Genomic DNA, 25,638 nt, shown 5'->3' with positions numbered 1-25,638 from the left:
GCCCCTTCTAAATAGTATTCTCTCTCTTTGATTGTAATTGATGTAAGCTTGTAATCACACAGCTGTGATTTGAATCATCAGGACTTGCAGGCACAGGACCGAGCCCATCGTATCGGCCAGCAGAATGAAGTACGTGTACTGCGTCTGTGCACTGTAAACAGTGTGGAGGAGAAGATTCCAGCAGCGGCCAAGTATAAACTGAACGTTGATCAGAAAGTCATTCAGGCTGGCATGTTTGATCAGAAGTCCTCCAGCCATAAACACAGAGCCTTCTTGCAGGCTATTCTGGAGCACGAGGAACAGAATGAGGTGAGTCACTTTAACAAACACAGATGGCTGTAAAGTTTCACTCCGACAGAATTAGACTGGCTAATTGTGTCTAGTGATGCACTGAGGTGACAATTATTGGAAAGAAGGGCCAACAACAAAGTGGCAGATTATTTTTTTTTTTTTCTCATTTATGTGAATATATTTTTGGGCCAATTTATACTTAGTCATTTGAGAGATAGGTCCAGTTGGCTATGCATATTTAAATTACTCTGCCACGTAATTGTGTCTTCGCAAAATTGATGTAAATCCAATCTACTATTGCCACGCACAAATATATAAATATGCAAATATAACAGAGTTAATTTCAGATTCGGTTAACTTGTTGAATGCTTTCTTTGCCACACATAGCAATACGTGTTGGAGTTTCACAGATTCTCCATCTGTGTGTCGCATCCATGTTTGCTCATTCGTGTGTGTATTCTGGAGCTCTCAAACGTCTGTATTCGGACACTTGTTTGGTGTGGAGTAAAGTTTATGTACTGTATGTGGCTTGAACAACCAGATGCATTTTAACTTAGCAGTGATTTGTCTTTCGTGGAGATGATTTTAGTGATTAGATTGCTGTTTGCCTCAGCATAACAGTAGTTTTCCGATCTTTAAAAATGTTTTAAACATTAAGGGGATAGCTCACCCAAATATGAACATTTTGTCATCATTCCTTCATATCTTTTTTTCTAAACGTTAACACTTTAGAATAAGGTTCCATTAGTTAATGTTAGTTAATGTATTAATTAACATGAACAAACAATGAATAATACATGTATTACTGTATTTATTCATCTTCGTTAATGTTAATTAATGAAAATACAGTTATTCATTGTTAGTTCATGGTAATTCACAGTGCATTAACTAATGTTAACAAGCACAACTTTTGATTTAAATAATGCATTAGTAAATGTTGAAATTAACATGAACTAAGACTTCTAAATGCTGTAGAAGGATTGTTCTTGCTTAGTTCATGTTAACGAAAGTAGTTAACTAACATTAACTAATGGAACCTTATTCTAAAGTGTTACCTTCTAAACTTATATGAATTCCTTTCTTATGTGGAATAATTCCAATAAAACAATCAAGATGAAATTGAAGTGCCAACTTTAAGCTTTAATTCAAGTTGCTGAACAAAAATATAACATAACATGCTTACTAATTACAACAATTTTTGTTGAGAAACCTTTGCAGGCAAAAACTTCCTATACTCATGCATTTCATCAGAGACTGGGTTTCCTCTTTTGAGATGCTTTGCCAGCCCTTTTTTGCAGCTGACTTCAGTCTTTCTTCCTTTAGTTTTGTCTTCAGCAAGTGAAATGCATGCTCAATCAGGTTGAAATCAGGAGACTGATCAGGCCATTGCAGAAAATTCAACTTTTTTACATTCAAAAACTCCTGGGTTGCTTTTACTGTATGTTTTGGGTCAAGTGTACATTTGTATTATGAAGCACCGCCCAATCGACTTTGCTGCATTTGACTGAAACTGTGTAGACAGTATATACCTATACACTTCAGAATTCTTCTGGCTGCTTCAGTTTTTTGTCACGTCATCAGTAAACACCGGTTAACCCAGTGCCACTGGAAGCCATACATGCTCATGCCATCACACTGCTTCACCAAGTCTCACAGATGATGCTGTATGCCTTGGATCATGAGCTGTTTCTTGCCTTCTACATACTTTTTTCTTCCCATTATTTTGGTATAGGTTGATCTTAATTTCAGCTTTTCAAAGAATGCTTTTCCAGAAGTGGTGTGTCTTTTTTAGATGTTTAGAAGTCTAATCTGGCCTTACTTGCTCCTTGTGGTGAGCCCTCTGTATATTATGTATGTATGTATGAAAAACTGCTGTGATGGTGTTTGTAATACAACTGCTGAGGGAATAATGGTAAATTTACCATCATTATCTCTTCTGGCCACCATAAAACATATATCTATATTTGTTCATTCTTGAAAAGTCATTGAAAGGCAATACTGATTTTTATTTTCTTTGACCTTTGGTGCAAATGGTAAAGTGAAAATTATATTTGCTGTGGTCTCTTATATACTGTACCTCTATGTAAGTTTACCCAGTTTATTTAAACCCAGAAATGTTAAAAGGGTCTAATGTTCATTCGTACATCTTTTTTGAGAAGGGTGTTTTCTTGTGTTTGCACAGAAGTGAGTGCATGCCTTAACATATTTGTAAAGATCTTGAAAATGATATTAAAAAGCTATTGTCACACAATAGCAGGTTACTACATATTTACCCATTACAACCACAAAAAAAAAAAAAAAAAAACCTGCTTCAAAAATTTCAACATTCTTTTATGTGAGAATTAAGTTTTGGCACCATGCAAAGAATAAAATTGCGATTTGTAGATTAATTGATTTTCTTTCTATGAATCATTTCATCATTCATGGCCTGTTCCATTATAATGTCACTGCCATTTATTCAACAAATTACAGTTTATCACCGGCATAAATTTTTAAGCTTTGACCCATAAGAGAATGCCATTCAGCAGAGGGCGAAGTCTGTTTTTCTATTTATTTTGACTGTGACAAAGGCTGAAGGAAAGGCATGCAATTTTTTTTGGCAGAGTAGCCAGAGTGCAGTTAATTTTGAGCTGAATTACTCACGAGTACAGTATAAAGCATTTATTTGGTGCCTGATAGCACCTGTTCTGGTGATATTACAACTTGAAAAAGCAAGGCACCCATGTGAGATGTTAATTTAAAAATGCCAGGTTTGAAAATGCTAGTTACTTGCAAAATAAATGTGTCTTAATTATGTTTGTTGGCATATGTGTGTGTGATACCAGGAGGAAGATGAAGTTCCAGATGATGAAACTCTCAATCAAATGATTGCTCGTAATGAGGGCGAATTTGAGCTTTTCATGGTAAGACTGAAATTGCACAAATTTTGCTACTTTTACAGGTGATTGACAGTAATTGCCATCTCTTTGAAAAGAAAGCCACGTGTTTTTGTGAATTAGTGCATTTTGAATCCATTTAGAAGTAGAACAGGAAGTTATCAGCAGTGGTGGGAAGTAACGAATTACAACTACTCACGTTACTGTACTTAAGTAGTTTTTTCGGGAACTTGTACTTTTTTGAGTATATTTTTAAAGCTGTACTTTTACTTGTACTTAAGTACAAATTCAGCAAAATAATCTACTTCGTTACTTTTAAATCATAGTTCGTTACTGAGTACGCCCACAATTTGAATTGATATTCAAATTTTTGAAGGCACTTCAGTAGCCAATAAAGATATCCGATCATAAACGGACCAATCAAAGCGCTGATATCTGAACCGGGAACAGCGCCGCTGCAGCGGGTGATCAGACATAGATGGAGCTCAGCGTCATCTATGGACTCAGAGCTTGGAGAAACAAACTACATGGTAGTGTTATCATAAATATCTATATTTTGATACCGATACTGAAATATCTGACACGGTTCCATTACTCATTTTCCACCGTATCTGAATATATACCGATACAATCTGCGTGTCTCTCTCCTCTCCGAGTGAGTTTGACACGCATCCGTTTCCTGTCACTTACAGTCTGAATGTCTGCGCGGGATTGCAGGTATTCCGCATTATTATTATAATTCCTGCGCAAATGTGGCGAGCGCTTTATTGTAACATGAGAACACTGTCATGTAATCGCAGAAAACTGGATGCGAGCTCTCAAATAGGCCTAATATACAAATGAACTGCTTCTGTGCAGTCGCGATCTCTCCGTGCTTTTAAAGTAGAAATTATTTCTCTTTGCTCCTGGATTAAAGTTTGTCAAAAGTTTTCAACAATTCAGAATAGATCCACGCCTGACCGATGAAAATCCTTCAAGAAATGTTTTTGGTTGTAAATGAAATGCATCAGAAAGTCTTTCAACAATCAAAGATGGAACTTTAATTTCTTTACAATGTAAATTTATGATAGAAATGTTTTGGAATGGGATTTTTGTCTGATTTGTACATATAAATATCCTGTCTACTGCATCAATACATTTTGCAGTCATTGCAGGTCAAAGCCATCTGATGTTCTATTTATCTACATAAATAGTCCTAACATATTGTATATGGCTCTTAAATCTGTGCTTGTAAAAATTCAGTGTGGTCATATTTTTTTAATACCTCAAACTGAATTGAGGTCATTTGTTTTATAAGTTTATTACTGACTGTCTTTTTTTTTTTTTTTTGTAAATTCAATTCAGTTTAAAATCAAATTTGAAATCAAGCTTCCTTGTGCTGTAAGTTACCCTATTTTAACGACACAAATACACAGAATGAGCAAAGGTTTTGAGATTTTTGTAATGGTAATTGGGGGCTTAATATTTATTTGTAAATAAAAGCCTATGTAATATATATTTATTATATAAAGTGAATGTGTCTTTTTAGAAGACTTGGATTAAACCAATTTCGAAGCTTGAAATAATGAGTGCCTTGAAAAAATGGATGGACAAAAAAAAAAAATCTACAGGTATATGGCAGTATACAGTATGTGGTAGTTTTGCCAATGGTATTGAAAATGATTGTACATCATGAAATCAAAAATAGCTTTTTTAGTGCACAGTACTAGTCTTGCAGCAAATAGTTGAACCATGCAAGTCAATACACTGGGAAAAAAAATAGTCTGCCGTCGCTTCCGGCTCTGGAATGGTGTTCTTGCTTTGATGGAGTCAGTTTGATGGCCTGGGAGAATCCTCTTGTTAAGTATGACGTTAGGACTGCTGTTTCCGGGTCCAAGCCTCTACTCATTTCACTTGAGAATACTATCTTTGCACTCATTTATTACACTATTTCATTAATATTACATATTTAAGCTACGCGTAATTTGCTGTGCACTCTACAGTCTCCGTGCTCACAGTGTTTCAGACACTAATATTTTAGCTGAATCAGTTTGTTGTTTTTTGGGGGGCGTCTGGCAGAGCATTAGGTCCCAGAAGTGGTGAAGGATTATGTCAGACGTAACAAGCAGATATTCTTAATGGGGTCCTATTATGCTTTTTCACTTTTTGAATTTTAGTCAGTGTGTAGTGTGTATGTTTGGGCATAACAAAGATCTACAAAGTTACAAATCTCAAAGTCCACTCCAAAGAGAGATATTAAAAAAAAAAAAATTAAATCCCTTGTCAAGAACTACAATAAACAGCTTGTTTGGACTGCAGTGTTGTTTTCCAATACAATATCAAATTGATATGGCAATATTGATGCCATCCTTATCAGAGGGAACTTGCTGCTTTGGCAAGGGGCGGGCAGTACTGAAACACCATCTGAGCTGTTCACCAATCACAACACACTGGGACAGCTAACCAATCACAACACATTTTGCTTTTCGGAAGGCAGGTCTTCATCAAACCCGGAACTAATCGAGACATTTGTGCCAAGCTGTCGAGAAAGGTATTGTAATAATGTAAATTATGTGACAAATAATGTTTTTCGAACCACCAAGCATGAGAGCATGTTCTAGTACACCCCCAAAACAAATTCAAGTAATTGTAAAAGTGCATAATAGGACCCCTTTAACCACTCCTATCCAACCAGATATTGAAGTTAGTATCATGACCACTAATTAACATGCTTTGCCAATAAGATAAAAGTGGGTTTTGTTCAAAGTTGCTATTATCCATCCACATAGATCTTTGATATGAATATTTTTTGGTAACTAAATATCGCCAGCTAAAAAGTAACTAGTAACTTGTACTCTGAGTACTTTTTGAGAGGAGTACTTTTTACTTTTACTTAAGTACTATTTTGACAGCAGTACTTTTACTTGTAATTGAGTATTTTTTCATCAATGTAACAGTACTTGTACTTAAGTACAAATTTTCAGTACTCTTTCCACCACTGGTTATCAGTTACTTTCAAATGTAAGTAATCCATTAACAGCACTTTTAGCGCATGGATTTAGACCACCGTCAAGAGGATGCACGCAACCCTAGGCGTAAACCTCAGCTAATGGAAGAGGATGAGCTGCCATCATGGATCCTGAAGGATGATGCTGAGGTGGAGCGGCTTACCTGCGAGGAGGAGGGGGAAAAGATTTTCGGCCGTGGTTCTCGACACCGCAGAGATGTCGACTACAGCGACGCATTGACGGAAAAGCAGTGGCTGAGGGTATGCTGCTTGTGTTATATTTAGCTCATTATAGTCCATGACAAACATTATTCCATGTGTCATTCTTAAACATAATCCCATCCATATGTTGAGAGCTCTTGTTACCGTAACAACAGGTAGTCTTGCGATCTTTCTAATGGTCTCTTTTTTTATTCTGCATGAAGGCGCACAGTGATGACAGTGATGAGTGTTTCCAATTTGCCATGTTCAAGTTGTTAAGTTACTTTACTTAAGGTTCAGTGCTGATAAGTGTTTACCTATTATTTATATACAATAATAGTGTTCATTAATATTATGATTTTTGTGCTTAGCTTTTAATTCAGTTTTAGTTTCGACAAATTTTTGCTGAAGTTCTTCTTCTGATTTAACCACACTGGTACAGACTCAGAAGCATTAACTTGACCGTAAGAACTGAAATGAAGCAGTAAACTAATGAAGTGTAGACAATGATCATACAATTGTAGAGCTATTAGTATCTGTCTTATTAAAGTGAGTGTCATAAGCTGGGCTATGCAACACTTACATTGGCATCATGAACAGAAAGCTCAGCAGATTTCTGCATAGCTGGGACAGCCATCATTTATAAAATGTACAAAGCCCCTGTTCTTTGAATATTAATTTATAAGATATTTTGGTTAATTTGACTGTCAGCTACCAATAAGAGTGAAGTGATCTTCTGTCTGAGACTAAATATATGGCAAAGGTTTTAGGACCTAGAGAACCAGACTTAGATATAACAGTGATCAGTTTTTGGTGGGGTTTTCAAGTCACTGGCTTTATTGTATGTTTTGATCAGTTGAGAGTACGAATCAAATTTCAGTATAAAAGTCCATACGAATCAGAGCAGAGCCAATATGTGCTGGCTGAGGTTGCAGCTTCAGTCTCAGTGAGGAGAGATTCATGGAACTACCAGTTTCAACACTTGTTCAGTAAATAGGTTCTTAGAGGTTTGACATCACTGGAGTTAAAATTAAGTTAGAAAATTGTTGTTTAAATCTGTAGAAATATGTAGTTTTGCAATATAAATGTTTGACGTAAAAAAAAAAAAGAATCAAAATCAAAACTCAAAAAAAGAAAACATCAAAATTTTACTCAAGATAGTGTTGAAGAATTAATGTATATATATTTTCCTTACTTCTAATGATTGCACATTATATAGCCACAAGATTCCTCTGCAAGTTTTTCATGTTCTGTAAAGGATTTTGGTTGCATTCTGTAAATTATGTATTAAGTGGGTTGGAAAAGGTTTGAAGCATAGCAAACAGTGTCTATTATATTCTCAGTCTGCTCATCTTTTTTCCTCAACTTATCCTCACCATCATGTGATTTCCAAGACAACAACACAACAGCCAGGACAAATACAGCTCTTGTCTCTGTGTGACAATTCAACTCGATCAATGAACCCAACTGCATTACACTGAATCTCCCAATCCCAAATAGCTTATTTTCTTATTTGCCATCCAGACACAAATTGACTGTCCCTTACTCTAACAAGCTTCTTCCTCTGTCATTTTCTTCTGCAAACCAGTCTCAGTACAGTCCTCCTAAACTATTTCAAAGCTACCCAGTGGATTGTTCCGGTCAATAATAAGTGCTGAAACTGTTTCCTTAGGGCACTGCGGTTGTTCTTTGGTGAGGGTTCGTCTGCTACAGGGTTAGGCTGGAAGTTAACAAGAGAAAAACTGTATTCGAGCACAGAGGTTGAAGGTGTAAAGCAGCAAGGGAGGTAATTATATGTGCAGCCAGTTCCTTGTAAACAGAGAGCCACTGAGGAGTAAAAGTATACTGAGAGAGGAAGAAAGTTCGACACATGGCAGTCAGATATTTTGGAGCAACAATGTGGGGTCTGTTAGTTTTATGGAATGGAAAAAGACTTTGATTAAAGCTATCAGAACCACCTTGCTTTTATTGTGGCTTGACAGGTGATTTGGGCCTTGAAAATAATCTTACTTGGTGTCTCACTGTGTCTCATATTCGCTTAATCCTGATGGCAAACGAGACAGTATTATAATGTTTGCCTTTTTATTACTAATAATATAAAAGCAATTGTTATAATACTTTCTGTATACATTACTTCCTTGGTTTAACCGTTCTATCTGATTATTAGGAAAACTTCTATCCGTATTAGATAGAAATGTTAATGTTTAAATAAGAGGGAGAATGTGAGCACTTGTGTGCACGCTGTCCAAATAAAAGTCAAACACATCGGCCAAGCAGAAAAACGTATCGGCTGATACCGATATTTGATAAATGCCAAACATGGGCCGATATATCGGTCGACCACTAGTATCTCCTCATCCACCACCAGTGTGCAGCATCCAGCTGGATCATGCGAAGGCAGCCATAGTGCTCCAGAATGCCCACCATACACCAGCTTATCGTTGGAGAGGAGATAGGGTGATGAAGTCAATCAGTAGATATGGGGATTGTTAAGAGACCATGATGGTCAGAGACCAATGGGGAAATTTGGCCAGGATGCAGAGGCCACACCTCTTCTCTTTTCAAAAGACATCTTGTGATTATTAATGACCAGGACCTCGGCTTAACATCTCATCTGTATGAGGTGCTTGTTGACAGTATAGTGTCATCATATGACTGCCGGCCATATCACCCTGTTAAATTTGTATTTAACATGTTAAATTTTAACATAATATTATATTAAACATTTGTATTTAACGTGATGAAAATTCAATAAAACATTATAAGTTAACAATATAATGCTTTAGGGGTGTGACAAGATCTCGCGAGATCTGACTGGTCTCACAGGAATGTGACGGTATCCTTGTGCACACCTTTCAGATATATTTACATCACACTGGCTTGTTCATCAGTAGTTGTATGTAAGATATTTTATGTTCAAATCAGGCAAGTGGCCGCATAAGCGGGAAAATTATACAGTGTAGTCTTTATCGAATCATAAAAACAGAATTCACATCAGGGATGTCATGGAATTAGTCAAATTTTTAATGAATCAAAAGTAGGTCATTACGCTTAAATCAAATTATGATATGGACTGGTATCTGTAAATATTAAGCAGCAAAAGTCAATTTAAATATGAATGCTGCATGTTCTGCCTGTCACTTTTAAAGGTGCTTTGTGTAATTTTTAGCGGCATCTATCGGTGACCAACGCCTCAGTCCCCAGCTCAGTACCTCCCTTCAGAGAAGCTACGGTGGCCGACACAGGTAAAGATGTCGTCGGAAAAGACAGCAGAGAACAATGAGATTTCTTTACGAAGGTAAATCAAAGAATTATATTTACTTAATTATTCAATAAATCAATGTTACTGCGAATGTTAATGTACTTGTTATTGTGTACTATTACTACTACTACTAAAATTAAACAAACATTATAATATATATATATATATATATATATATATATCATGAGAAAAATTAAAACATTTCATAGGGCCTTAAAAATTTCATTTTTGTTAAACTTTTGATAAATTTATTTGAAAGTTTCATGGTTTTAATTAATTAGACATGCTTTTTAATTGATACAATTTCATTTAACTATTTAAAATGAGTCTAGAAAAATTTAACCGAATACAGAAACATTAAAGCATAAAATTTAATAAAATAGATATTTTATTTCATAAAGAGCAAGTTGAGTTCAAAATGCACTTACTTCTTAGCGTTTTGTGTTTTTGAGTTAAATATATTTCCTCATTGAGGATTTCTTTAAAAAAAAAAGGTGTAAAAATCTTGTCTCATCTCATTCTCTTGAACCCAGTTTCTTGTCTTGTCTCGTCTCATGGGATAAGTGTCTCGTTACACCCATTTAATGGTTACATTTCCTTCAAAAAGCAGCTAAAGAAAACGAGCAAAGAATATTTCCATTACCAAAGAACATCATCACTGACTCAGTCTACACTTCCATTATAATCAGTGAATCTTTTGTACTTACATTGCACGTACATCTGCACTTTGTTTATGATGAGAGAGTTCGCCAGTCAGAATTCACTTAGTGTGCGCTGAACAACAAATCTCAACTGTTTCTGCGATGACTCATTTGCACCTCTGATTAGCCATTGCATTCATAAGCTCAACATAATCGTGTGTGATTGGTTATAATGCGCAACACTGTAAAACACAGAAAAAGAGATATAATGGTACAAATAAGACCTTACATTTATTAGATATTATTATTATTATTATTATTATTATTAGGCTAGTAATAATACTACTACTAATAATAATAATTGTCTTGCTATTATCAGGTGCATCAGCCACAGGCGATATCTCTGGCTATCGTCGATTCATGATATATCGTCTATCGACACAACTCTACTTTGTAATAAGTCTCCACACACAAAAATGGTTTCTTTTGTAACTTGTGCTTCAAATCATTCTCCAAGATTGCTTTTACAGAGGAAATTATGACGAACCATCTCCCCATCGCAAAGCTCAATGGCTCAATAAATTGATTTTGACGCTTGACTGCACAGAGTTTAGCAAACAGTCAACTGTGTTGGGAGAATGAAGCCTGTGGCGAGGTGTGAGAGATTACGTATCAGTCTAGGGCATTTTCCATCAGCCTAAAATCTGTCCTTGCCTTGTGCGATATAAAATCTAAATAGTGTATATGTATGTACATTATGTGTGTTGTGTATATGTGTATGTGTGTTCAAAAGAAAGGTCAGTCACCCATAGTGCTTCTGCTGCTGAAAAGGGGTCATTCACACTGACAGCCATTAGTCATTAGTTTTCAGTGTGAAATGGACACTTGAGGCTACAGTAAGATGACGTGGGTGTCTCCAGTGATTCAGCAAAGCTGAGAAAAGATAACTTTATGGTAATAAGCATTCTTGACCCAACCACTAATAGGAATAAACCAATTGGAACTCTTTTAATGCATCTCCAGTGCAATACTGTAGCCAAGTGTGGGCAAGTCAAAGGAGAAGTACATGTTACTTTGAGCGCTTTCACTGTTCTCAATGTTTTGTTCTTGCCCACATACAGGGATCAAATTGATGCATAAAAAGGTTTTCTTTTGAGGGACTTTGATATGATGCCTTACGCACCACTCAGCTTTCAGTATTAAAAAAAAAAAATTATGTTCAAAATGTTAATGGGGCACTCTAGCCTAATGTTTAGAGAGTCCAACTTATAACCCCAAGGTCCTGGGTTCAAGTCTTGGTACAGGCAGGAATTGTAGGTGGGGGGAGTGAATGGCCAAAGCACTCTCTTTCACCTTTAATACTACGATTGAGGTGAGACAAGGAACTGTACCCCCAACAGATCCCCAGGCGCCGCAGCAAAAACAGCTGCCCACTGCTCCAGGTGTGCTTGTTTGTTCACTACACACTGATGTGTGTGTGTGCGTGCACTTGGATGGGTGAAATGCAGTGCACAAATTCAGAGTATGAGACACCATACTTAAGAACTTGTCACGTCTCACCTTTAACTGCAAGGTTTGGAACTTCATTGGCATCGGTTAATTTCAGTTTCAATTGGTCATGAAAACGTGATGAGATATATGATCATATTTCAAGAACAGCGAACATTTGGAGAAAAGAGAGAAAGAAAGAGGGAAGACAAGACACATTTAAGCATCACAAGGCCTGGTGGGCAGAAGAAAATAAATCACATCATATGGCTCAACCTGGAATTTTTTTTTTTTTTTTGCACCAAAAATGATCTGTATCGATAAAATGTAAAATGTAAGTTGACTAATATTAAATGATTACCTCGCTCTTACCTCGTTCTCTTTATCGTTAAACTGAGGCTTCCCACTCTGCTTCTGTGAACATTAAACCATGCCTACTTTGATTTGATTGGCCTTCTCAATCATTTTGACATTGACAAGCACTGTTAGACCGCTGATCTGATCTTTGATCTGAAGTGCCTAGTATGTGCCGCCGTCACACACGCATCCCTATATTTATAGCTCCTAACAGGCTGTGTGACTATGTTAAGTTATTAACTCAAAATGTACGTCAGTATGCAGTTTTCTCTATTGCTCGCGTGCCAGGGATTATCCCTCTGCATGCCACCTTTGGCATGTGTGCCGTAGGTTGCCAATCCCTGGAGTAGAACATTCCTTAAGCTGTCATTTTGTCAGACTGCCTTTAATATATGCTGATTTTAGAATAACAAGAAAGTTTTGAGTTCTGTTTTTATAGTACAGTGACATATTATATTATATGTCGAAAGATCAAGAGGATTTTGGTTTCTCACTTCATGACTCCTTTAAGTAATGGCTGCTGAAAACTAAACATTTATAAATGACAATTTTAAATATAGAGGTTATTTTAAATTTTTATGAGATTTCACAATAATACGGTTTTGTTCCAATACTATAAATGTATGTTTATTTCTCTGTCTTGTTTCGACAATTTATAGATTATACCCACACAGTCTGTGATTTTGAAGTCTGCACCCCCAGTATCACATAATGTCACGAGCACACCCTTTTTTTCCCCTCAGATTAGTTCTGTACCCACAGGTGTGACCTCACCATGACAACGGTTGAGGTGATAGAGAAGGGGGTTATCCATTATTGGCTCAGCGTTACTAAAACACAGCCAGAGGTGTCCCTGCAGACAGCCGGTATTTGAACCCAGGATCTCAGACATGATGTGTACCCCCTGTGCTGACCTGGTGGATAATGCACAAAATCTGTGTAGTGCTAAAAAGCATGCATAATACGTGCATTTTATGTATCTTAAAACAGGATTTTTTTTTTTTTTTAAATCAAGTACAAACTCAAAACTGATTGTTTTAGTTATTTAATTTGGGAATTTCTCCACAATATGCACTGTTAGGTTGGGTATAGGCCAGGACCCTCTTGCATAATGTCTTGGTAGAGAGCCAAAATCAAAATTGCACCACTGAAACTCTCGCATTCATTTGTTTTTATGTGCGAGTTTTGGTTTCAAAAGTGGATACTCTTTAGGGTCTGTTTATTTGTTCATTGTTCTGGCTCTGTGCGTACACACATTATGCTCAAATGAGGGCTCTGGCTCAGCTGCATAACAGGTGTGTTGATTTACTTTGCTCTGAGGATCAGGTCTTCTGTATTGTGATAACTGGCCATTGAGTTTTACAGCAAATCTTAGAGAAGCGCAAAAACGGAGATTGATGGTTTTACTCTGGAGTCTCGCTCATTCGTAGTGGAATTGCAAATGTTTTGGGGCATATTGTGAGTTTTAAAGTCTTACTGTGCACATATGACTCAGCAGGACCACTTGTATACTTCTGCTTCACAGCAGGGGCAGGCATTACGCCAAACTCAACAGCACAAAAGCAGTGAACCATACAGTATATTCATTGAAGGCAGGATGGAAAAGAGATACCAGACAGATGGATTTAATTAAGAGCAGTTGTGCACAAATGCTGATCTCAGTCATGTCAGTTTGTGAGACTGATGAAAGTCTAAACGGCTCCATACTCAGGGCCCATAGTCAGTTTCTTTACATCGTTATCCACCCAATGTCACCTTAACTGTTGAACATGACCTCTGGCAGGCTATAGAGGATGGCAACCTGGAAAAAATTGAGGAGGAAATACGGCTGAAGAGGCGCAAACGTAGGAGACATGTGGACAAAGACATGAGGCGTGAGGACGCTGACAAAGCCAAGAAGAGAAGGGGACGTCCTCCAGCAGAGAAGCTCTCCCCAAATCCACCCAAACTCACAAAACAGATGAATGCCATCATTGAGACAGTCATCAATTACAGAGATGCATAAGTGCTGTTAAACTTCCACGAATGGCTCATAGTGCGTACCCATTCCTCAACCTTCTGTGTTGTTGTAGGTGACACTTTGAACTGGCCGCTCATGTGTAGTTAAGTGACCTGGAATATCTGGAATGTAATTATGTACCGTTGAACTCTCAGTGGCTTTGTGCTAAACATACTGTTTTCATATGTTCCAGGAATTCACAATGTGGTGATAGACAAATAGTATGTTGACAGGCACTGTTACTGTATTCAGGATATTCCATGTGGAATGACTCCTCATCCAGAATTAATATGAGGTGAAGTAAGTGAGGGCAGTCATGTAGGATGTAGGCATTGTCAAATCTAATTTCAGCCAGCTAAAAAAAATCCTGCATGGTGTTTTACATATATAGTGGTCTTTTCAGTTGATTTGTTCACCGAACATAACTGTTAACGATTGAAAATGAATATATTCCAATTCTCAAGAATGTCCGTAACCGATTGTGATTTCAAATTAACAATCAGTTAATCATTAACATTAAAAATGCTAAATGTATTCACAAAGCTATTTATAATCTACAAATTTAAGCAAATATACTAAAATTTTTATTTTTTTCACTATGAATGCAATTTTTTTCAGTTTTTTTAAGGTTGGTGAGATTATTTAAAATGTTTTTGAAATATGTTTCTCATGATCAACAAGGCTACATTTATTTGATGAAAAATGCAGAAAAAACTGTAACTTGTGAAATATGTATTACAGTTTGTAATAACTGTTTTTTGTTTTAATCTATTTTAAAATGTGAAGTGCTTTAGTCACAGTGTTACATAGGGGTGCACGATATATATTGGCCAATGATTAATGCGCATCTCGTCAGTTAAGCCGGTTATCTAATCATCGGTTAATATCATCAGGTGCGTGATTTCACATAGAGCAGCTGTTATTACACACTAGCTACACTACAAATCCACGTTCATTATCAGCTTGGATTTGTGCAGCTTGTCAGTTAACAACGGCTCCATGTAGTTACAGCTGCTCTGTGTGAAATCACACACATGATTGTATTTACCGCTGATTAGATAAGTGGCTTTATTGATGAGATGTGCATTAATCATCGGCCGATGTATTTTGTGCACCCTTAATGTTCATTTGGTGCTCAGGTAAAATTCTTATTAGTATTGGTATTAAAAATGATTGTGGTACTTAATATTTTTTGTAGAAACAATTATACTTTTTCAGGATGTTTTGAGTAGAAAGTTAAGAATAGCAGAACTTCTTTGAAATGGAAATATTTTATGAATATCTCTCAAATATCTAAATATCTATGAATATGTATTATAACAAAAACATCAGAACAAAAAACACGCAACTTTTGAACAGTATTCTATATGAAATTGTATTATTGTAATAATGCACTTTTTTGTAATGCAATAATATGCGCTTTTGATAAATAATTTGTTATGGATTGTACGGATCGAGGTGATTATATACTTCAAATTACAATACATAGTGTTTGTTCAGCAGCATACAGTACAGTACAGTACAGTACTTAGCATTAGTTTACAATTATATTGGTCACAGTTATCATAGACATCTTACATCAAACCCTTTCAGAGAGACTGAACGATGGTCATTGGTCATTCTTGTACTTAAACACACTGTCAAAGTATTTGCAACTACCTTATACATTATTTATAGTGAAACTGTTATGCCTGAGTCTATCGAGTCCATGCTTTTACAAGCAAAGGGTGTGTGAATCATTTCTTGTTTGCATGTGGTGCACCTGTGTCAGGGATGTGAGATGATGGGCAATTTTTCTCCCTCACTGATCAGATGATTAACTGAACACATTTGCAATTAAATTGATTAAGTGGCAATTAATAAGTTTAATTTAATCAATTTTTTTTGTTGGTTAATCAGTGTTCTTATTTGTAGCTGGCTGAATGTCTGAATAAATAATGCACTGGGATGTTGGGTAATGGACTGTCATGCCCCTCTGAGAATTTCAAATCAGCTTCAGAGTGACACTCAAATTGTGGTGCAGCTGAGAAAGTCTTGTCACACTCGCCATTGGTTTGATTTCAGCAGAGTGGAGGATTTGGAATTACACAGGCGCCTCTTGTCAGGGAAAAAACCCATAGCTTGATGTGTCACCCAATTAGGCTGCAATCCCACAAATTGAAGGTAATTCATCAGATTGATATGCTGGCTGTCTCTTTTGGTCTTCTAGTTAAAAGCACATAACAGTTGTGGAATAATAATTTTGCTGTCTGAACATGGGCAGTAGTTTTACATGATAGACAAAGCTCTCTAATCTAGCCCCTGTTTAAACCAAGACATCTAGAGATGCCAGTTAGGTGGTATTTAAGCTTTCTGAAACAGACTTTCTTGGCAATTATTTCAAATTTATGATGCTGTGGGACTTGATGAGTAACATAAAGTGAAAACTAAGCATAGCCTCATTTGTCCTCAAAAGACTAGAAATTCAGTCTCAGTGACACACTCTCAAGACTAATCCCCAACAAAAGAGCAGAAAGTGCTTTCAGCATTTCAACTTGAAACATGTAATTTCTGTCACTAGCGCTGACTGTTTTCAAACAGGTTTTATGAAGGACGGTTAAGGCCATTGGTTGGCAGATAGTATTACCCCTTAAACTGAAGAGATCGTTTCTTCACTGTTACAGATTTGAAGAATTACATCACTTGTTTACTATTCCTCTGCAGTGAATGGGTGCCATCAAAATAAGCGTCTAAACAGCTGATAAATGCAGGACTCCAGCTACATGTTTGTAAAAAATGTCATTAAGACATTTTTAACTTTAAATGGTTTTCAAGATCAAGCATTGTCAAGCAAAAATAGTCCACAGTCCTACACAAATGTGTTGGTGGATTTTGATGCAAGTGGACAAAATCTTTTTTTACTGAAAGGCAGCATTATTATGGATTATGGACTTATATTTTGGCCAGAAGGGATGGTTTTAAATTAAACTACTTTAATGATGGATTTGTTGGTAGTAATTGATGGGCTGGATTCGCGTGGATTATTATTATGATGTTTTTATCATTTGTTTGAAATCTTATTCAGCACACATTCACAGAGGATCCATTGGTGAGCAAGCTATGTACAGGCAATTATAAATTTCTCCTAATCTGTTTTGATGAAAAAACAAACTGATCTACATCTTGGATGGCCTGAGGAGGAGTCATTTAAATTTGGGGTGAAATATTTCTTTAAGACACTGTTTAAGGACCATACTCAGTTCTAATATTGGTAAGTGGCCAATATTAGTTATATATCTTAATTGATCTGTGTCCAATTATATATTTAATTGTGCATGTACATTTTCTCTTTTTTACAAGAAAACTAAAAAAATCTGTAAATCTGTTCAAATGATCTCTAACAAATGATTATCCATTTTTCAAAATGTACATTATAATATTATGATTATTTGGACAAAATAGTATACTTTTAAAAATTGGATAGCATAAAATTTTTTTGATAACATGTTTTTCAGATTTTAATATTGGTACATTCCAGTATACAGATGGCTTGTTTGTAGTTCTCTTTGCATATTAAGTCAGGATAGGATAAAATATTATTAATATTAATATTTAAAATGATTGCACACCTTATTTTGAAGTCCTGTACAATAGAATTTCTCCAATTGATATTGCAACTATTTTTTTTTAGTTGCTGGATATGTCCATAATAATGACATACTATAGTTTGGATTGCTGCGCTGCCTGTTCAGAAATCTTATACTAAGCTTCTACCAGTTTGTGCTTTGTTGAAAGCTGTTTAGCATTGTGCTGCAGTCTGCACACCTAGACTAACAGTAAATATGCATCTGCAGCAGAAACTATAGATTGAGGTGTTTATGAAGGTCGACACACCATAATTGCACCAATTTAAGCCCTGATTTAATCTCTGAATGTATAATGAATCATCTGCACTGTGAATATTTAGAGTAACTGTTACAGACCGATATGGGCAGATGTCAGGGTCCCATGAGACAAAAAAAAAAAAAAAAAACACTTCTTGTTGGCAGTATGTCTCAAGAAATATTTCTTCTAGAGACCTTTATATCATTTCCTGTTGTCCTGGATTTAGATTTGTATTGTCTCCTGTTGGCTTGGGGTGGGCTTGAGGGTTAATTTTCAGTAGACCACCAGTATGATGATAATGTAAACCAGTCTGACATTATTTCCGCAAGTTGGAAATCGGCCTAGGCTGATCGCCTAGTTTATCTCTCAGTCTGCAGTCCGAGGAAATCAGTATAACCCTCAATCTCTGCCTCTGATCACAGATCAGCCCGTCAGCTCAGCGAGGTCTTTGTGCAGCTGCCCTCCAGGAAAGAGCTCCCTGAATACTATGAACTGATAAGGAAGCCAGTGGACTTCAAGAAGATCAAGGTAAGTGAGTTACAGTATGTATTTTATTTCAGTGTGACCTTTACTTTACACGTTATATGTTCTGCTGTGACACACTACCCTACAATCTGGACTGGCACACTGGACGATAACGGTATTACCTTACAACAGAGAATTGGTTTTTGATGCAAAGCCAGATAAACGGATGTTTTCACACTTCTAATGGGCTGCTTTACTCACTTTATGTGTTTTTCGTATTAATTTGATGATGTCGTGGCTCTTATTTTCTGCTGGCAACTTCCTCAGTTGATAAAGCTGAACCCTACAGGTGAAGAATGTTTTGGTGGAACAAGTGTTCTTGTTCATCTAGGAGCGTGTGCGTAACCATAAGTACAGGAATGTAAGCGATCTGGAGAAAGACGTCATGCTGCTTTGTCACAATGCTCAGACTTATAATCTAGAGGGCTCTCAGGTGTGTGAATAAATGGATTGAACAATCTCCATTACTGTCTTAAGTATGAACTCACAGAACTACACCATAATTTTGTTGTGACTATATGTTACACTAATTCCATGAAGTGCTTGTCATACATGCAAATACTAAGCATGCCATTATTGAACCAAGACCTGAATACACACTGATGTGTTTGAAGAATAGTTATCATGCATTATTACATTTGGATTCTGGGTTTATCTGAATAACTTCATTAATGCCCGTTCCCAGTTACTTATTAATGTAAAGCTTTATACGAACTGTACATTATATTTCAGATATATTTATGCAGATTTCTTTACACAGTACTTTCACTGGGGTTTTTGCATTGTGTATTTTTGAGAGGATTACAGGATTACTGACCAGATTTTGTCTGTGTCTGAAATCAATAATTCATCGTTTCTGAAATGAGCACGATCTGGAGATGCAGTCCAGACCACTGCAGAAATATAATAAACTTTGTATCCTGTTCTTAGCAATACTTTTTATTTGAAAGGAGTGCTGCAGATTATGCCTTTATTATTATTTTTGCTTCACCTTTCCAGGTTTTAAGCATATTCAGAAATGTATTGACATACAGATTACAGATTTATTTCTTAATTTGTTTCTGTATGTTTTGTTTGTTCAGGTTATTGTTTTAAATCAGCCTTTGTTTTTTTGTAGATCTATGAGGACTCCATTGTTCTGCAGTCAGTATTCAAGAGTGCAAGACAAAAGATTAAGTGGCCTTAAATACTATGTACTTACATTTTAATTAATAATGTAGTACAATGTACTTATTGTGTACATACATGTTTTTACATTGTACTTATATTAAAAAAAAACTACATGTAATTACATCTGTATTTAATTTCTGTAATTACATTTATAATTACACTGTTGACCCATACTTTACACCTTAACCCACCCTTAAACTTACCTATACCTCCAACCCTCTCCCTAACCTTACCTTATCCCACCTCAATAGCAGCAAAAGTGTTTTACAATACAACATGAACACAATAAGTACATTGTACTTATTTTTTTTATGTACGTACATAGTAGTTAAGGCCACCTAATATAAAGTGGGAGCACTAAAGCTCTAGATGTCCCTTTCAATTGCATATGCATTGATTTTGAAACATTTTTGAATCATGAATCGCAGATCCGGACAGTAATCATTTTAAAACACTAAGAATCAAATGAACCGCAATTTCTATAGCCATTTAATGGTTTCAAAATATATACACATTAAATTACTACACGAACAAATGAATGGAGACCTTGAACAATGTTCGTGCCTTGCTTCTCTCCTTCACTCGCTCCACTATTACTGCCCAAGACTGTCATAGGATTGTGCTCGCGCTCTGTTCGACTGATGCAGCTGATGTATGATCTCTCCTTAGTACTCATGGCCAGTAAAAGTAGTTTTAGTTTTCTGTAGGTTGTCAGTGGCTCTCTGCATCTTACCGACGGCGTTACAAGAGCAGTCAAAAGCTGCATAAATATTGCATGGATGGAGCAGAAATGTAAGTGTCTAAATCATACACATAGTTCCATTGAATGATAAATGTGTTTTAACAATGCTGATGAACCGAATGTACGAAGGAAACTGTTACAATAACCACAGTATTAATAACGACCTTGAAATAAGAGCGCAAGGTTAATCTGATAATCAGATGTATCAAAGTAGTGTTTGTTGCTTTAGCAAAGAAACAATGGTGCATTTTCTCTCAGAATCATCATTCGCTGATGGAGAGGAAAAGTTAAAATAGCTACTATAGCATTTTATTTTGTGAAAATGAGATAAAGAAGTTTTCAAACTGAAAGAGAAGTGATCTCGCTCGCATAGACGTGCTAGGCTATATCTGCAGCTTAACTGAATAAAAAGCAGAATGAACTGATGAAACATTAAGGGGAAAAAAAACACAATAAATAAATAAAATTTATGAATGATGCAGTGTGAATTGACATCATTTATTACAGTACAGAAACTATAAAGTATATTTTCTACCTTATTCTGTGCAGAAAATTTTAATAATAGCTAATTAAATGTAGTAGCCTATATAAAACTATCATAAAATTGCCATTAGGAAAAAAGAAATAGCAATTACAAATGATTGATTATTGTCCAGCAGTGTATTTGATTTCCTACAGCAAATTAAAGGTAAAAAAAAAATAAAAATAGAATTCCTTTAAAAAAATTAATAATAATAATTATGATAATACATAGGATACTTACAAAAAAATGATTATATTTGACATTTCTGTCACTTCTGAAATGATGGCTATGCCACCCTAGTGTGACAAAATGTTAGCTTATACATAATACTTTTAAAGCTTTTTTTTTATTTTTATCTTTGCTTACATTTTAACATATCCCATCTCATGCCATAGCATCAATAAACTAGCATCTAATGATAGACAAAAGGTTTTTTGTTTTTTTTCTCTAACCTATGGTTCTCTAACCATAAAGACATTTTGCACTTGTGCAAGCTGTTAGTAAATCTGGTCCTAAGGATTTCTTGATGTTTTTAATGTTTAGTATTCAGTTTACATTTGATCAAGCAAACAAGTTAACAGAAAAGTACTTTGAGAATAAGAAAGATGTGGGTGGCAATGTGAAAGATGGGCTTTTAATAGATGTGAGTGAAATTTAAAACAATATGGGTGTTATTCAGTAAACATGACCATTTCTATAAGCTAATTTGTATTTACATCTCTTCTTATTTGTGGAGTTGTGTTGTTTTATATGAATTACATATATTTTTTAATCCAAGCTAAGTCAGTGAAGGTGAAAATTAAGCTGAGTAAACGGGACGAAAGATGTCAGGACAAAGGCAAGAAGAGACCAAGTCGTGGAAAGGCCAAGCCTGTGGTCAGTGACGATGACAGCGAGGAAGAACAGGAGGAGAACGTAAGTCCGCCATTCCTCTCATCAATTAGCCCTGTCATTGATACAGTCTGTTTAGCTGGTTGACATTTAGCTTAATTAGACATCTTGTAAAAAACCTCAGGTGCATTCATTGACATTTTGACTGAATATACTTGAGGAGGATATTATCACAAAATGAAAAACAGGCTTTGATTTAGCACTCATGGGATGGCTAACCTGCAAAGAGGTGCTTCCACTCAAAATGTATCCCACAGACAGCCTCTAAAAATTATATAAACAGATTAAAAGATGCCTAGCCACATGTCCTTATCTTTAATCTTCTAAGAGGTGTTTGAGATGTCATGCATTTCCCAGAGGGAATAATAAAAAAAAAAAAAGGATTTACTGTGCACTGAAACTTAGCTTTAATTTCTCTGTCTTTATTCCACCCGCCGCAGTTCAAGAGGAAAACGTAAGTCTGTTTCTCTCACTTTCACATGTGCTTTCTTTCAGTCGTGTGATTGCTTCATGTCTGCACATCAATCCTGATAAAAAGTCAGTGTGTATATGACAGAACTGTGTGACCAAGGCCTATGAGTCAGTGTGAGATTGTCTCGTTATCCAGAAATAAGGAGGCACATTCAGTAACCAGCTCAGTCCACGAATAATGAGCCTCTGCGGAGTAGTGTTCAGTCAGCTGTGGCGTGGGGGTGACGCGGGTCGCTGCAGCTCTGCCGTGGGGCGATCTGTGGTCCGCATGTGTGTGTAATGTCATCGTGTGTTTGTTTTCAGGAGCAGTCAGAGAGGAGCCTCAGCGATGATGAGTGAGGAAGAGGAGATGAGCCGATCATCAGCATTCCCTTCACATGTTTATTTGCTTCTTTTATTGACTTTCCTCACCCAGCTCAATTATTCTGTGATCGCGAAAAGATTGATTTATTTTATTGTATGTTTAAACACTTCCATTCTGTTTTGGATGCAGCTGACTGAGGAGTAATCCACAGTGAGGAAAGATGTTTTTTGCACCTTTAATAGCTTACAGTTATTCTGAAATTTCCTATGTGTAGTGAGGAATTTGAGATGATTTCTGTATGCTTGTACATAATATACATTTATGCAATGTTTAAAAACAATCAAAATGTGTTTGATTTGCATCAAAGAATGTCATTTATAAGCTATTCTGAGCTTATAGCTTATAAGCTATTCTTTTTTAAACTTAACCTAACCCTTGGTTAAACCATTTGTTTCAGATTTACAAAGCATATCATAAAGTATTCAAGTGTTACTTCGATCGAGGTCCTCATTACACAAGCATTTTGTGATGTCTAGATTAGATCATATATTATAGCAACATCTATATTGTATTGCATGCAGCACAGAAGCCAGCAGAGATTAGGAATGTGAGTGCGCTGATCAGCCCTGCACCGATTAAGTGGTATGTGAAATATGAATTTGACATGCCTTTTGTATCATATTCACAGATGACTTTCTTTCATTGGTTTTTATACTTCATAGTCTGACTTGTCTGCTTGCTCCAAGGATAAATGAAGATTTGTTGGTTGCAGTGTCATTTGCTCCACTTTCTTTTTTTATTTACAGTTTTATTAAGAGCATCTCACAGTATTTCAATATCAGACTATAAACCAGCTCACCTTTTTTCATCTGTGGTTATTTTTCTGTTTTCATTAAAAAAAAAAAAATCCTGTGTTATGGAATGGGCTGTTTGAGTCTTTGCTCTTATACCGTATTGGAAGAAATATATATATATATTGAATGTTGTCAATGAGAAATCTTTTTGATCTGTTCTCCTGTGTGCCATCAGTCATTTCTGACATCATTTTTATACTTGCTTGTACTTGGTATCTCCTCTAAAGTGTCATCATCTTTATTCTCCTTGCACACTGTCTTTGTGGTTGTAGCTCATAGCCCTGAGTAAACATTGCCAAGGATGAACCTTCACTTGTTGGTCTGTTTCTTTTTTTTAATGTAACATCATGCTGATTGTCCTCGTGCTCCTCTTCTAATAGCCATGTGAAATCAATCCTTGTGTACCAGTCATTAAGTGCTAGGAACATTTAGAATATCCCTCTTACGGTTTAGGTGTATATGGCTTCATCTGCTTTATTAAAATGGAAGCTTAATATCCCTAATATTCGTTTGAGATAATTACTTGTCAGGAACTGTTTACCTCAAGCCACTAAAATATTACAGGAACAGTCCCCAAGCAGAAAACCAAGATTAAGGACCTTGCTCAAGGGCTCTTCATTTACCCACACACACAAGCAGAACTTTAACATATACAGTAAGTCAGGCCTTTTCAAACTGCTGTCAAGGGGGAACTGATCTGTTTTATGTCATAGGATATTAATTATGCTTAATTTCAAATATTTACTTTTTCAGAATGTAGCCTTTATTTCACAATTTATATTTTTGATACAGTAAAAATGAGTTTTATACACAACCACCAAAAAGCACACAATACATTGATTAAAAGGGAGAGTAAAGACATTTATTAAATTACAAAAGATTTCTATTTCAAATAAATGCCATTCTTTTAAGCTATTCTAAGCTTTCCATTCAGGAAAAAAAAGGGTTTTCAACCTTAAGCATAAGATGAAATGTTTTTTTTTGAGTAGAATTTTGTATGAGATCATGTGACACTGGAGTATTTCTTATTTTTTAACCAGACTTTTAAATGGTAATGTAGCTGCCTTTATGTCCCAGGAAGGGGTCCCGTACAAAGAGGCCATCATTTTTCAGGGTTCTTGACAGCCAGAAGTTTGACGAGATACTTGGATGTAAGGTTGTCATTACTCCTATAGTTCAGCACATTTATGTGTGATTTACAGTATTGCACTGACTTAAAGAACTCACATCTGGTCAGTTGTACATTGTTCAGCCCACTTACCCACCAGAAATAACACAATCCCATTTTAAGTGTCCTACCTCATATGAGCACTGAGAGGCAGTGCAGAGGTCCTTTGGAGGTTCTTTTTTTCCCTTCAGAGATCAAAAACACCTTTTCTTTCAGCGCTTCAGCCATTTAATTGGACTTCTGCTAAGCGTATTCTCTCCGAGAGTACACAGTCCTTTTCTGCCCTGTTTGTCTTGCACTTTGAAGTGGCAAGCTGTTTAGATAGCGGTAAGCCTCAGAAGAAAGAGATAAATTGGATGGTAATCCGTGTCTCTGTGTCAGTGATGTCAGCTTGAAATAGTCAGGTGCAAGTGCAATCCCTGCCATTCCTCTGTAGCCTTTGTGAGTTCTTTTCCGATCATCCGAGTTCCTGATGTGGTGATAACTAAGGCCGCTTCTCAAACAATCTCTCTCAGAAGTGCATTGAAATTATTCATGTATGACTGAATAAAAGGACCAGGTGCTCCCTATTATTCGAAGTTATGCTGCTAATCATGCTTTATATCACATTTTTAAGTTCTCGGGCCTATGAATACCCTAAAATGCATCACTTAAAAGGACTCGGAGAGAAAGCATTGATCCCTCTGGCATTCCAGAGTTCGTCATCGGTTAACTGCATGACTGAGGAAGCCATCCCCTACTGCTGAAATGAATTAAAACTTACCGTATATATCAGCTTCACCATAATCTGACCGCTGAGCCAGCATTTATGTAACCTGACTAAAGTATTTCCACCTCTGGGGACCAAGATCAAAGACGTGGTCAGCGAAAATTTCTGTCGTACATTCATAAAATGCAGCACTTGAATTGAATTAGCTTATTCAACTTTTAAACTAAAGGCAGATTAAAGGGGTCATATGAATGTTGCTAAATTATATGATGCTAAAAAGAATATTATTTTGTGTATTTGGTGTAATGAAATGGGT

At 36.1% G+C, this 25,638-nt stretch overlaps 1 protein-coding gene across 1 annotated transcript in view; it reads left to right on the top strand.

Moving 5' to 3' along the window:
* The window catches only part of smarca2 (SWI/SNF related, matrix associated, actin dependent regulator of chromatin, subfamily a, member 2), a 45,559-nt gene extending 22,837 nt beyond the window's left edge, over nt 1-22,722 (top strand). The window contains 10 exon segments of the mRNA XM_052556983.1: nt 82-309; nt 3,117-3,194; nt 6,196-6,414; nt 13,886-14,112; nt 18,388-18,493; nt 18,822-18,923; nt 19,608-19,666; nt 21,552-21,568; nt 21,662-21,840; nt 22,591-22,722. Coding sequence (XP_052412943.1) covers nt 82-309; nt 3,117-3,194; nt 6,196-6,414; nt 13,886-14,112; nt 18,388-18,493; nt 18,822-18,923; nt 19,608-19,666; nt 21,552-21,568; nt 21,662-21,840; nt 22,591-22,626 — 1,251 coding nt within the window. The 3' untranslated portion in view covers nt 22,627-22,722.
* The last annotated feature ends 2,916 nt before the right edge of the window (nt 22,723-25,638 follow it).

Source organism: Carassius gibelio, chromosome B5 (genome assembly GCF_023724105.1).
Source record: "Carassius gibelio isolate Cgi1373 ecotype wild population from Czech Republic chromosome B5, carGib1.2-hapl.c, whole genome shotgun sequence".
In the NCBI taxonomy this organism is placed as follows: Eukaryota; Metazoa; Chordata; class Actinopteri; order Cypriniformes; family Cyprinidae; genus Carassius; species Carassius gibelio.
The sequence above is the reverse complement of the archived record's forward strand: the minus strand, read 5'-3'. Positions and strand labels throughout refer to the sequence as shown.